Below are 13,331 nucleotides of genomic sequence, written 5' to 3'. Positions count from 1 at the left end.
CTAACACCTGTAATCCCAGCCCTTTGGGAGGCCAAGGCAGGCAGATCACTTGAGGTCAGGAGTTCAAGACAGACCCTAGCAACATGGTGAAACCCAGTCTCTACTAAAAATACAATAATCAGCCGGGCGTGGTGGCGTATGCCTGTACTCCCAGCTACTCAGGAGGCTGAGGCAGGAGACTCACTTGAACCTGGGAAGCAGAGGTTGCAGTGAGCTGAGACTGCACCACTGCACTCCAGCCTGGGCAACAGAGCAAGACTCTGTCTCAAAAAACAAACAAACAAAAACCCCCCAAAAACAGACTGACTATTGTGACTATTTTTAATGTTTTTAGGGATCACTTCTCTCCAGAGTCTAACACAGAAGGGTGAGCTGTGCCTGCCCAGTATCTTGGATGCCGTGTGCTCCAGAGTTCCTGTAATGAAAATTATCTCTGCCCCATCAGATGGACAATGAATTCAGTGGTGCCTTCTCCCTCTCTGTGGTTTCCATGTTACTAATTGTCAGTGCCTTTTTCTGTAGGCAGAATACTTCTATGAATTCCTGTCCTTGCGCTCCCTGGATAAAGGCATCATGGCAGATCCAACCGTCAATGTCCCTCTGCTGGGAACAGTGCCTCACAAGGCATCAGGTGGGTGGTCTTTGCCTGAAGCAAGGTTTACACTTAAATTGTAATGATGATGAGAATATTTAAGATGCAAATGTCCTACATCAGAGAGGTTATGAGATGTTTTCCTAAAGAGATCTGTTGATTTTAGGACAGTTCAGTTGTTATTCTGTGGGCAAAGGATTAAGATGGGAGTGAAGAGATTATGGTTATATAATTTTCTAAAAATTCAGAATAGCCCCAGCCCAGGCCACACTAAGTTCATAAATGATTCAAGACATTTTTAAAGAAAAAAAAAAAAAAAGAAATAAACACATCTAGTGAGATATATTTGGCCAATGTATGGATTAATATGATACACAAAAATGTGGCAAAGATACAAAGTAAGTGATTGGGGGCAGATGGGGTAAGTCAAGAAAATTCCCCAAAAGTTAGCATTGTATTCAATTAGAATTTGAAGGAGAGAGGAGACATGGAAAAGTGGGAGAAAGGGGTTCAACGTTTCTAGTCTAATGATCCTTCTTTGCTAAGAAAATAATAGTATGTGATATTTGTTTCAAACTTTTCAGCTTACAGCAGACCTACTCTTGCGTTATCTAATTTGAATACTAGCAGTGAGTCAAATCCAGAATTGCAGCTCCATTTTCTAAATTAAAAAATTAAGACTTAGGAGATTTGACTAACTTGCCCAAAGTCAAATATTAGGATAGTAATAAGCAGTAGAGTTGAGACTAGAGCCCAGGATTTCTGACTTTTAGAAATATATAGAGATCACAAGTCACCTTGTGTTAACATCCTAATGTATTTCCTTCTAATCTTTTTTCTCTAAATTTTTACATACTTGTGGTAATACATATTTGGTTTTGCATCATGATTTTTTTTTTTTTTTTTTTGCTTTTAACCTTTTAACATAACCATTTCCTATGTCATTATGGATTTTTTCTAAAGTTATTTTTAATGATCTTACAATATTCTATTTTATGGATATACCATAATTTGTATACCCATTCCCTTATTACTTGTTAATGACATTGTTTTTAGAGTTTGAATATAGAAATATCACAATTTTTTTAAACTAATGGATGGTAACTTCCATGCACATAGGAGCCCTAATTTTTGTTCACTGTGGCTCCACCCCAGGGCCCAGCACAGAGCAGGTATTCAGAAAGTAATTGTTGGATTAATGTGCATACCAAAATCCTGGTGCTTATCTCATTACTTCGTTAAAATTGATTCCTAAAAGTTGAATTATTGTGTCAAAGGATAGGAACTATGAGCTTTTTAAAGATCCTTAAAACAAATTGCCAAAATGCCAAATTATTTTCCATAAAGGTTATCATACCCGTTTTTACCCTGGTTAAGCAATAGGGAGAATGCTTGGCTTGCTCTAATCTCATCAACATAGGTTATTGATCACATTAACTACTTCAGTGGCTAATAAAGTAAAAAGTCAGGCCAGGTGTGGTGACTCACAGCTATAATCCCAACACTTTCGGGTGCTGAGGGAGGAGGCTTCCTTGTGCCCAGGAGTTCAAGACCAGCCTGGGCAACATAGTGAGACTCTGTCTCTACAAAAAATTTTAAAAATTAGCCAGGTATGATAGCACATGCCCATAGTCCCAGACACTCAAGAGGCTGAGGCAGGAGGGTTGTTTGAGCTGGGGAATGAGCTATGATCGTACCACTGCACTCCAGCCTGGGCAACAGAGCAAAAAAGAAAAAAGTCAGTCTCAAAAAAGATAAAAGAAAGAAAAAGTAAAAAGTCATTTATCACAGTCTTCTTTTGGCATTTTTTATTCCTATTAAGGAAAAAAATATTTTCTTGTATCTATTAAAGCATGAAAAATGTGTACCATGCTCATTTTTATATTGAGATAATAGTGTTCTTCCTACTGATCTGCAAAGCTTGTTGTATATTAGGTATATTTACCACTTATTGTATATTTTTCAATTTAACATTTATATTTTTATTTTATTTTAGAGGAGAATATGCAGAGGCTTTAAAATCCTATGTGGTCAAACCTATCTTTTCCTTTGCAATTTTTTCCACTGCATTTATGTTTCGGTACTAATTCCTATTTCAGAAAGCAGTTAAGTGATAACTTACATATGTATCTAGCATTTTATAAAAATTTATTTTTGGATTATGAAATAAGGCTCTAACCTGAATTATTTTTGAGTCATTAACTTTTCTGACATGAGAAGTTGAATTGATTCAAGATATACTGTTTACTTCACGTTAAGTTTTTCTACACATAGGGTATGTCTAGAGATTACTCTTTATTTTACTATTGTGATAGTTGTAGTTTATAGCGTTTTAAAATCATCAATGGCATACTCTCTCTTTTTTAAAAAAAATTTAGTCTTATTCTTCTAGAGGAATGTGAAAATAAATTTTGTCAGATGTCTAATAAAAATCCCCTTCAGAACTAATTTAAGTCTCTAAAGTAATCAGGAGATCAGGTACTTTTACAAATGGCATTTTCAGATTACAGTTATCTGCCACTTCCAGTGGATCTTCCTTGTTGCATTCCAGTGCCATAAGAGTGGGAGACTAAATAAACACAGAGTTTCTCTCATTTCCCAATCTAAGTGCCATCATGGGTGTAGACAGGAGGAGTATAACTTTAGTTTCTCTTTGATCATCACAGTGCTGCAGGTGTGACCAACAGCCCCCCTAGAGGATCTGTTTCTGACCTAGATGTGTTTGGGTTCTGGGTGAAGATTTATTCACCTGAGATGTGTAGCCCCAAGGACATGAGTATCTATTCCAGAGGTGTGGATACGCTGATTCCACTCAGATGGCATTGGTAGGGCTTTATTACTTTGTGGAGAAAAGAAAGGCACTCCAGCCACCAAATTCTTGGAATATGGTCATCACTCAATCTCATATCATGTCACATGGTGTTCCTTTTTAGTCGAAAATAATTTTCTTTTTCCTTTTTTTTTTTTTTTTTTTTTGAGACAGAGTGCCCCCTCTGTCACCCAGGCTTGAGTGCAGTGGTGTGGGTCTTAGCTCACCTCAACCTCCACCTCCTGAGTTCAAGTAATTCTTCTGCCTCAGCCTCCTGAGTAGCTGGGATTACAGGAACATGCCACCATGCCTGGCTGATTTTTGTATTTAGAGTAGAGACTAGGTTTCACCATGTTGGCCAGGCAGCTCTCGAATTCCTGACCTCAAGTGATCTGCCCTCCTCAGCCTCCCAAAGTGTTGGGATTACAGGCATGAGGCAGCACCTGGCTAAAGATAATTTTCTATAAAATTCTTCTTGCTCTTTTGTTTTGTTTTAGAAGCAGTCGGAATAAAATAAGCACATAACATCTCTCAATTTCTATTTTATATTTTTTCTTTTTTTCTGATTAATAAACGAATATAAGCTCATCATGGCCCATTAAAAATACATTAATTACCAGTTATACCTACCTGCTCAGCTTCTGGTAAATCTTGCGTCTTTGAATTTCTAATTTAATGCTTGTATCCTAAATGCTTTTTTCACTTTTTGTGTCTAGTTAAAAAAAAATCTTACTGAAATTCTACTTCTTAGGAAATTGACACATAAGATTTTGAACATATGATGTGAGGATATTTTAATAGATCATGTTTAGATAGAACATCATTTTCTAATACTTTGGGTTCTTTATAAATAATAAATGTAGAGGAAAAAGTGGGTAACACTTTGGTCAACCTGAAACTAAAAACAACAAGCCTTCTTTGGGAACCAAGTGATATGTACACGTGTCCATGTGTGCACACAGACTTACACACACACACACACATCCTTTGCATATACAACTCCCTCACCCCACCACCCCCCTACACACAGTCTTTTAGAAGCAGATGTAGGATTTGTTTGTAGAAATGCAGGTGCAAGAAGTTTATGGGAACCTTAGACCATTGCAGGGCCGTTACTCATTAGCCTCATTAGCTCAGTCCCTCCAGTAGGAGAAGTGAAGGTACCTTGCATTATTAAAAAGTAACCAAATCAGTGTGTCTTTGCTCTTAAGCATCCAGGTAGCATTCATTATTCTACAAGGCTATTTTATACCCCCAAGCTGCTAAACTGTTCTTTTATCCCACAGACTCCTATATGCCTAAACATTGCATGAAAAAAGAAAACTCTTGATCTTTAACAGTTATGAAGTGCCTGCCTTCTGGCATCAGAAGAGAACAAAAACAGGAAATACAAACTGCAGGGTAGTTCAGTAAAATTACTGAGTTGTATAACAAAAAAACAGTTTCACGAAGCCAAGACTTTGCCTCCCTGAACACTCTCTTTGTCTGACCATGAAACCAACAGAGCAGTGGTGTTTCTCAACTAGGACTTTTAGGAATCCAGTGTCTACACTGTGTTAAATAGGTGCCCATGCTGGAGAGATCATCTTCTTATAGGTGACCCCCGTTCTTAGCAGAATGTGAAGCCCAGAGTTTGTGCTAAGTATTTCGTAAGAGAATGAATGGCTGGCAGGGCAGTTTGAAGGACTGATGAATATTTACGTTGTATATTTCTAGTGATGCAGCGGTTCATGATCATATGGTGTGGAGGATGGGCTCTTGCCTGCCTTTCTCATCTCTTGCCTTGTTGTAAGGACAGGGACACAACTGACTGGAGGCTGAGGCTATCTGAGCACCATGCCCATCTGTATGTGGGAGCAGTATGCAATCAGAACAAATTTGCTGCTTTCTTCTGTGGAAGAGTTAGTTGATGTGCAATCAATGGCATATCAGTCTGTACTTCAATGCTGTGAGTTATATTCAATCTGCTTTAGTTTTTCTGAGTTGTTTTAATTCACCTCGTTTAGATTATACAACCTATTCTGCACTGGAATTCACAACCAGCCTAACTTCATCTAGCGTTTGGGAACAGTGGCTCTTTACTCATATGCCTATTGTTGCAAAAGTACATGACTTTCACATTCCTGTTATTCCTTGGAAGCAAAGAGTCTCTGCTTTTTCTGCCTTTGATGTCTCTTTTTCTCTTTTTCTGTTTTTCTGAGTGCTGTTGCTAGTATTTTATTCTCCACATCTCCCACTGTATATGGTGAATTTCTGTTTCTGTGGATTTGTGCAGGTATGTGCATGTGTGGAAGTGCAAGTGTGTGCCTGTGCACACGAGATATGTGGTTGTGTCTACCATAACATATATCACATCTGTTGGTACCTAGTTTGTGACAGACAATATGCTAGATGCTGAGATTACAATAATAAGATACAGTTCTTGCTTTTGAGAATTCTCATCCTTAGCAAAGAATGCAAACCGTAACTAAATCATTACACCACAATCAAATAATATATATAGGTGTTTGTAAAATATATAAATGTAATTATACAGGCAAGGGGTGTTAGGAAAGGCTAAAGAAAGCAAGTACTATTTAATTTTGGCCTTGAAAGTTGAGTGGGAGGACAGTAGGACAGAAAACACAAGAACATTCCAAGCACCTGGGTGTGCAGTCTGGAAATTGTGGACGTGCACCACACATTTGGGGAACTGAGAGAAATAGTTTGGGCAGAGCACAGGGTTGACAAAAGGCAATTACTGGAGATGCAGCTAACTACAGTCAGATTTTGGTTTTTTAAAGCAAAATTCTTTGAAAACTTTAAAAAGGTGTTTAATTATAAATATTATTACCTAAATGGTCTTATAGGTAAAGTTTATATAAACAGAAAGGAAGACAAATGGGTTTGCACAAGAAGAAATAAAATTTTTACTTTGTATTTTAAAATTGAAGAGTGGGCAAGTGTAATAGTATGGTTTATCACATCTGTAATTTACACATCTGTAATTTCTTCTTTTACATTAAAAATTAATTGTTGATCTGGCACAAGATATCCTCAGTGAAAAAAATAGTAATTCATTGAAATTATAAGCTAGGTACCTCCTAATTTCTAAACTTTATTTCCTAGTTCTTTACAAATCATTCTGCTGTAGGGTTCAGATCATAACTGTGCTTACACACCTTCTATTTCCAAAGAGGTAGAAATGTGCAGGTAAAACTTATCTACCTGGGCTGATGGGATTTTTAATGTGTTCATTTTTAACTTGAAGTTGAATTTGAGGGCTGGAATTATTATGCACAAATAAAATTAGCAAAAATTGTAAGCCTAGAGTATACTAGGTCTTTAAAAAATATAAGAAGGAAAATATTTCATGTCAGTTATAACAGTAATTGAATATAACTTTAGTAAAATAATTTTTAGGGATATTATTTGTTTTAGTTTACTAAGAAAATGAAGATACTACATCTTTAGTTATCTGCCAAAATTGCTTGCAGTTTTTCTATTTTAAAACTTTCATTAGCTTTTGCAACCTCGTTTTTGTTCCCTGTTATAGTGGAAAGCCGTATCTTCTAGCATCACCACAGGCCTGGGAACTCTGTGAACATGTCCTTACTTTAATTGACTTAAAGGTTATGTTAGCAAACCACACACTTTTCTTTCTTTCCTTTTTTTTTTTTTTTTTTTTTTTTTTGACGGAGTCTTGCTCTGTTGCCCAGGCTGGAGTGCAGTGGCTCTATCTTGGCTCACTGCAACCTCTGTCTCCCGGGTTCCAGTGATTCTCATGCCTCAGCCTCCCAATAGCTGGGATTATGGATATATGCCAATGTACTGGCGATTTTTTTATTTTTAGTAGACACAGGTTTCACCATGTTGGCCAGGCTAGTCTCCAACTCCTGATCTCAAGTGATGCACCCCACCTTGGCCTCCCAAAGTGCTGGGATTACAGGGGTGAGCCACTGCACCCCGCCGCAAACCACACACTTTTATATGAGCACTCCAAACCCTCTAGAAGCATCCCCGACAACTGACAATGGGAGCTTGTGAACATGCAGTCATAATTTAACCAGATTTATAAACGGTCTTTTAGCACATCTGAAGATGTGGAAGAACTAATAATTGTTCTTAACTAAATTTCCTACAAACTTAATGAGACAGTTTTTGATATTTAACATCCAAGGTATGTTTTGAAATTTGATAATGCTGGCAAGCAGAAATGAAAATGAGTTTACTGATAAGCATCTTCTCTTCCATACCAAGATTCTGGAAGCCAAAATACAACTGAAGGGCCTTTTTAAAAGAATCAGGTGGGCTGCAAAGAGAGGCTGAATGTGGTTCAGATAAAAGATACACCTGGAAAAGAATAAAGTTTGGATGATGGCGTGCAGTGAAGAAGATTCTAAAAGTTCTATCTTTAAGTATCCGTTCAGATTTTTCTATCTTTTTATGCCTCAAAGCAATTATTGGCCTACCTGTCCATGTAGAAGAGTCATAAGAAGAGTAAAGTTTTATAATTGAACAAAGTATAAGTACAAACAATTTAAGGAACTTACTTGTCAATTCCTTTGCTTCTTTCTGAAGTAGAAATCTCCATTCATAAATATTTTGTAAATTGGCATTTTTATATATGGGATTTCATTAAGCCAAGGTTTTCAATAGGGACAATTTTACTTTAGAACTTTAGACACAAATTTTTTGTTTTTTTCTTTTTATTTCTGTTAAAATATCCATGTTCCTTTTTCATCATAATGATTTGCAATGTTAAAATCTCAAGTTTCAGGGGAGCTGGAAATGGAAGTCCATGTAATTTTGAGTATGGCATAGCAATGAACACTGACAATGCCAGAGCTGTAAGAGGAGTTTTGGGTTGCCAAAAGCACACTAAGGAACTGTATGACCAGCTTGTGTGCAATGCTTTACAGAAAAGGGCAGACCAGTTTCCAGCCCATTTACTCCTATAAACCTAGGGAGAAAGTTTATTGACACTCTAGAAGGAAAGGATTTGTCTTTCCTTGATATGGTTTCTGCACAAGCTTGGCAGAAAACAAAACCTGCCATGCAGAAATAAAATGAAGCAAAAAATCACATGTATACCCATTAGCAATATTTCTTTATATTCACAAGGAAGAACAAGTCTAGTGGATCTGCTAGATCAGTCTTACCCAGTGGATATGTTATCATAACCTAGTGGATGTTGGAAATATACATAATCAGCTTCTCAGCAAATGATTGTGTCTGATTTGCCCCATTTTCGCCCAGTGACTTGTGGGTATCCCACGATGGGTGTCCTCCTTCCCTCTTTGTACAGCAATGTCTTCAGTTCCCAATCCCTGCTTTGTGACTTCATTGTCAACACTTGCACAAGCCGAGTGTAGAATCACAAGAAAGAGAAACTTCTCTTTAGGAACGTAAACCATTAGATATAACCCTATTCATGAGATTATTTCATCACATCAAACTCTCTTCTAGATGCCTGAGATATGGACACTTCTTATTAACAGACAGCCTGATAAAATATTAACTTCATTAACTCAGTCCAATGATTGGCCTCTAGTCTGAGTCATAAAATATTTTCAAAGAAGATATTTTGTCACTTTCACATACACATAGTAAACATAAACCAGTGGGGTATTGCTCATCGGGCTTTATTTAAGAGATTATGAAATGCTTATTTCTAGCCCCTTTTGGATGATATGGAGGTTGACAAAGATGCCACAAAGTTTCTTCCCCCAATCAAGCACTTTTTATTTATTTTTGTTTGTCTTTTTGTTCTTCCCATGCTACACTGACGTATAATTGGCCACTTTATGATTCTTTCCATCTTTAATTTCCAGGGAAAATATTTAAGATAGAACAAGTTCAGACTATGAACAGAATATCCCCAATTCCATATTAATGAGGTAAAAATTAATGAGAGTCATTCACTCTTTCTTCACCTCACATGATGCCCAACTTCTGTGGAGCCCAGATGCTCAAAATACAGTTCCTACTCCAGTGGAGATACAAGGAAATCCACAACATGTGAACATTTTTGCTTTGTCCTTTGACTCTCTTCCCAAGATTTCTGTAAAACTAGAATCAACTAAATTAACTGTTTCCCCATACTTTCTCTTTTTTTCTTTTAGTTGTTCAAGTTGGTTTCCCATGTCTTGGAAAACAGGATGGGGTGGCAGCATTTGAAGTGAATGTGATTGTTATGAATTCTGAAGGCAACACCATTCTCCAGACACCTCAAAATGCTATCTTCTTTAAAACATGTCAGCAAGGTAAGCACTGATGGTGATTCAAGAGAAGACATGTTGTAAGGTCTTTAGGTGTGACTTGGGCCAAATATTTATGTCTATACACACACACACACATACACATACACACACACACATAGTTTTTTGGATGATGGCTGTGTAACTACAGCAACAGAAGGAGGAGATGATAAGCACAGGATTTAGCAACAATACTAAGATAGACTTTCTCTAACTTTGACCCCACTTTTAATATTAGGAATAGGAACCTTTTCAAAACGCCTTTTCTTCCTCCTTCTCCACTCCTCCAACATAGTTGTTGGGAGTCCCAGTATATCTCACCTGTTGTCATGAATTTCCCCCCCTTTCTTGCTCTGTTTGCTCACGGCAAGGTGGCTTGTCATTACCATCACTTCCCATTTGTCAAAGGCAACAGTAATATAACCCCTAACGAAAGCCTGATGCTACTCATATCCATGGAGGACAGGGTGCCACCTCATGCCAGTGATCCCTTCCAGGTCAAGGCCTCACTCAGTACCTCCCCACCACACCCCAGAAGCCCATTTAAATATAAAGGCCCAGGCTCCTCTCGCATCCGCATACAAGCTTTTCTAGCTCAGAATTTAAGCTCTGGAGCCTCTCAGTGCTCTAAAGATGCGCCTATAAGTCATCTTACCCTCTGAAAGGGGAAAGGCAATACCATTCATTCAATTGCAGTGTCAATTTAACAAGGTACAGTAGATCCGTAGGAGGAGATGAAGGCAGAATAAAATTTGCCTTACCTTCTTCCATGAGCCCCCTACTATTGGAAGTAAGAGAGGCAAAATCTTACTCTGCAGCAGCTTTAGTGAAATCCAAGTGATATCGAGGGAATGAGTTGGAAGTACTGGTATTTGATCAATTATGATTAATTGGTGGGCTAGAACAGAAATGAACACTACTGTCTCATGCTGGCTGTGATTCACCCAACATGATTTCAAGGGTGTCCATATAAGCGTTGTTTCTCTCTGGTGAAGCTGAGTGCCCAGGCGGGTGCCGAAATGGAGGCTTTTGTAATGAAAGACGCATCTGCGAGTGTCCTGATGGGTTCCACGGACCTCACTGTGAGAAAGGTAAGACACAGATCCGACTTCCCTTGCTCCCTTCCTAATGAATATGGATGTCATGCAGGAGCCCCATGTGGATTTTTAACACCTGAAATCATTTTTCTGGTCACAGGGGCAGAAAACTTTGGCGCAATGCCTCCACTTTTTATGGCCATTCCTGGCCATCTCCCCCAACTCGTCCCGCTTCACAAATACAGCCACAGCCACCGTACTTTGGCATAATCTTATGATAATTTTGAGGGTTTTTTTTCTCCACTTAAGTTGGGTTTAAAAAGCTAGTATCACCACTGAGCTGAAATTATTCCAATTAAAAGTAGCTTGATTCACAACGAAGAATATATCTGAGTTATGATGTTATAAGGCAAAAAAGTGAATGAAAAGAATTTGTGTAGTAAGTACATCAATTTCAGGGAAATTAATGTTTAAAAATATATGAAAAAAGATAAGCACGGAAACGAATATTAATCATAAAATGTTTAAATACTAAGAGCTTATCTGACTAGAGTAAGCAAAATATTTTTCATCTTCAAGAAATAAGAAGGCCGGGCGCCATGGCTCAAGCCTGTAATCCCAGTACTTTGGGAGGCCGAGACGGGCGGATCACGAGGTCAGGAGTTCGAGACCATCCTGGCTAACACGGTGAAACCCTGTCTCTACTAAAAAATACAAAAAGCTAGCCGGGCGAGGTGGCTGGTGCCTGTAGTCCCAGCTACTCGGGAGGCTGAGGCAGGAGAATGGCATAAACCCGGGAGGCGGAGCTTGCAGTGAGCTGAGATCCGGCCACTGCACTCCAGCCCCAGCGACAGAGCGAGACTCTGTCTCGAAAAAAAAAAAAGAAATAAGAATATCCTGTGAGAGATAGCTTAAAAATAATTTTAGAATAAGTAAGAAAGAAAAATTTTCTCTTATTTTTCTTCTTTGCATTTATCTTGGAATTAGAAGATTAAGGAAATGGGGCAGACTGAAAATATTTAACAGTTTTAAGAAGACTACATCTTAGTCAAAATGATTCTGGGGAAAATTTATTCAAGTATTCAAATGGAACCAATCCAAAAGTCATCTCTAAGAAATTGCTGAGAAATTGAAAAATAGCCTAATTTATACCACAAAAATAATATTAATATAGCAAACTTGTATCTCTGAAGAGTAATCATTTTAGAGTCAACCACAAAGCTTGAAAATGTAGACCTGTTGTATTATTGACATTTCAAAATGGTCCTGCTCCAAAATACCATTTGGCCTTAATCAGGGTTCTCTCTCCCTATAAGCCCTTTGCACCCCACGGTGTATGAATGGTGGACTTTGTGTGACTCCTGGTTTCTGCATCTGCCCACCTGGATTCTATGGAGTGAACTGTGACAAAGGTAACAGTTTCTTTGTAAGAACAAAGTTATTTTTACTTTAAAAATGTTTGATTAGAATGAGTTACTTTATATGTCCTCACTCTTCATAACAGCTCTGTAAATAGAGTATATGGCTTAGGGTAAAGATGGCTGCTATAGTAACTGAAATCCCAATTTTAGTGTAGCGTAATAGCAAAAGTTAATTTTCATTCACAGAACGCTCCAGTGCATTTTGCCTGGTCAGTGGGCAGGGCAGCTCTTCTTCATGCAGTGACTCAGGAGCCCAGGCACCATCTATCTGTGGTCCTGCCTAGAGCTTTGGAACTCTCTAGATCCAGCCAATAGGCAGAGAAGGATTGAAGTAAGCACTGCTAAAAATAAATAAATAAATTAAAAAATTTAAAGCCCTGGCCCAGAAGTTACCCACAAAACTTCCACACCTATTCCATAGGTAGGAATTAGCCTCATGGCCCTACCTGGATTCAGGCAGAAGAAATATTGCCCCTGGCTGGACAGCTGTCTCCCACTGACATCTCATACTATGTGAGCGGAGTGCAAATTTTTGTGAACAATTAGCTGGTCTATGCCACATGGAATTTTGGTATGTCCTAAATCGGTTTTGTGAGTGAACTTCTAAGGCTAAAATTAAACAACCTGCTATACATTGCCTAACCTAGAAGTTTACTGACTCCTGATTCAATACTCCGCTCACAAATCACATCCCAGAGAGATCGGGTTCTTCCTTCTCAACATTGCAGCAACACAGCCAGATTTCACTCTTAGTAAGTGTATTCAAACTTGGCCCTAAAATTGCTGAATGATTCATACTCTTTATATGATACTTGTTTATTTTGCCCAGTTCACATCTTTTAAGTGGAAAAAAATAAAGATTATGTTGTGAAATTTGTATATTTAATGCAGTTATCTTTGTGTTAAAAGTGCTAATTGTATGAATAGAGCATTGTTTTTTGTCAATAAACATATAAGTTAAGATGGAATAATAAATTTTGTTCTTGAAAAGTGTCTCTCAGTTAATACCAAATAAGATTGCCATGAGCAGTTTGTTGTTGTTTTTTTTTTTTTTTTTCAAAGGAAAGAGCCTTCAGTATGAGTCAGAATAACTTATGGTTGTTTACTCTTTTATGATGATACAGTTATGTGATTTTACTCTGAACATCTTTTGAGATATGTAAAGTATTATCCATCTCATCCTAGATAAGCAAAGTGAGGTTTATGGAACTTGAGTCGGTTGATCCAAATTCA

At 37.9% G+C, this 13,331-nt stretch overlaps 1 protein-coding gene across 1 annotated transcript in view; it reads left to right on the top strand.

Moving 5' to 3' along the window:
* The window catches only part of WIF1 (WNT inhibitory factor 1), a 72,093-nt gene that overhangs the window by 43,650 nt on the left and 15,112 nt on the right, over positions 1 to 13,331 (top strand). Inside the window, exons 3-6 of the mRNA XM_023225138.1 lie at positions 523 to 631; positions 9,506 to 9,646; positions 10,636 to 10,731; positions 11,994 to 12,089. Of these exons, the coding sequence (XP_023080906.1) occupies positions 523 to 631; positions 9,506 to 9,646; positions 10,636 to 10,731; positions 11,994 to 12,089 (442 nt within the window). The remainder of the gene's footprint in view (positions 1 to 522; positions 632 to 9,505; positions 9,647 to 10,635; positions 10,732 to 11,993; positions 12,090 to 13,331) is intronic.

Source organism: Piliocolobus tephrosceles, chromosome 10, assembly GCF_002776525.5.
Source record: "Piliocolobus tephrosceles isolate RC106 chromosome 10, ASM277652v3, whole genome shotgun sequence".
Taxonomy (NCBI): domain Eukaryota; kingdom Metazoa; phylum Chordata; class Mammalia; order Primates; family Cercopithecidae; genus Piliocolobus; species Piliocolobus tephrosceles.
Note: the sequence above shows the minus strand (reverse complement) of the source record. Positions and strands in the feature narration are given on the sequence as shown.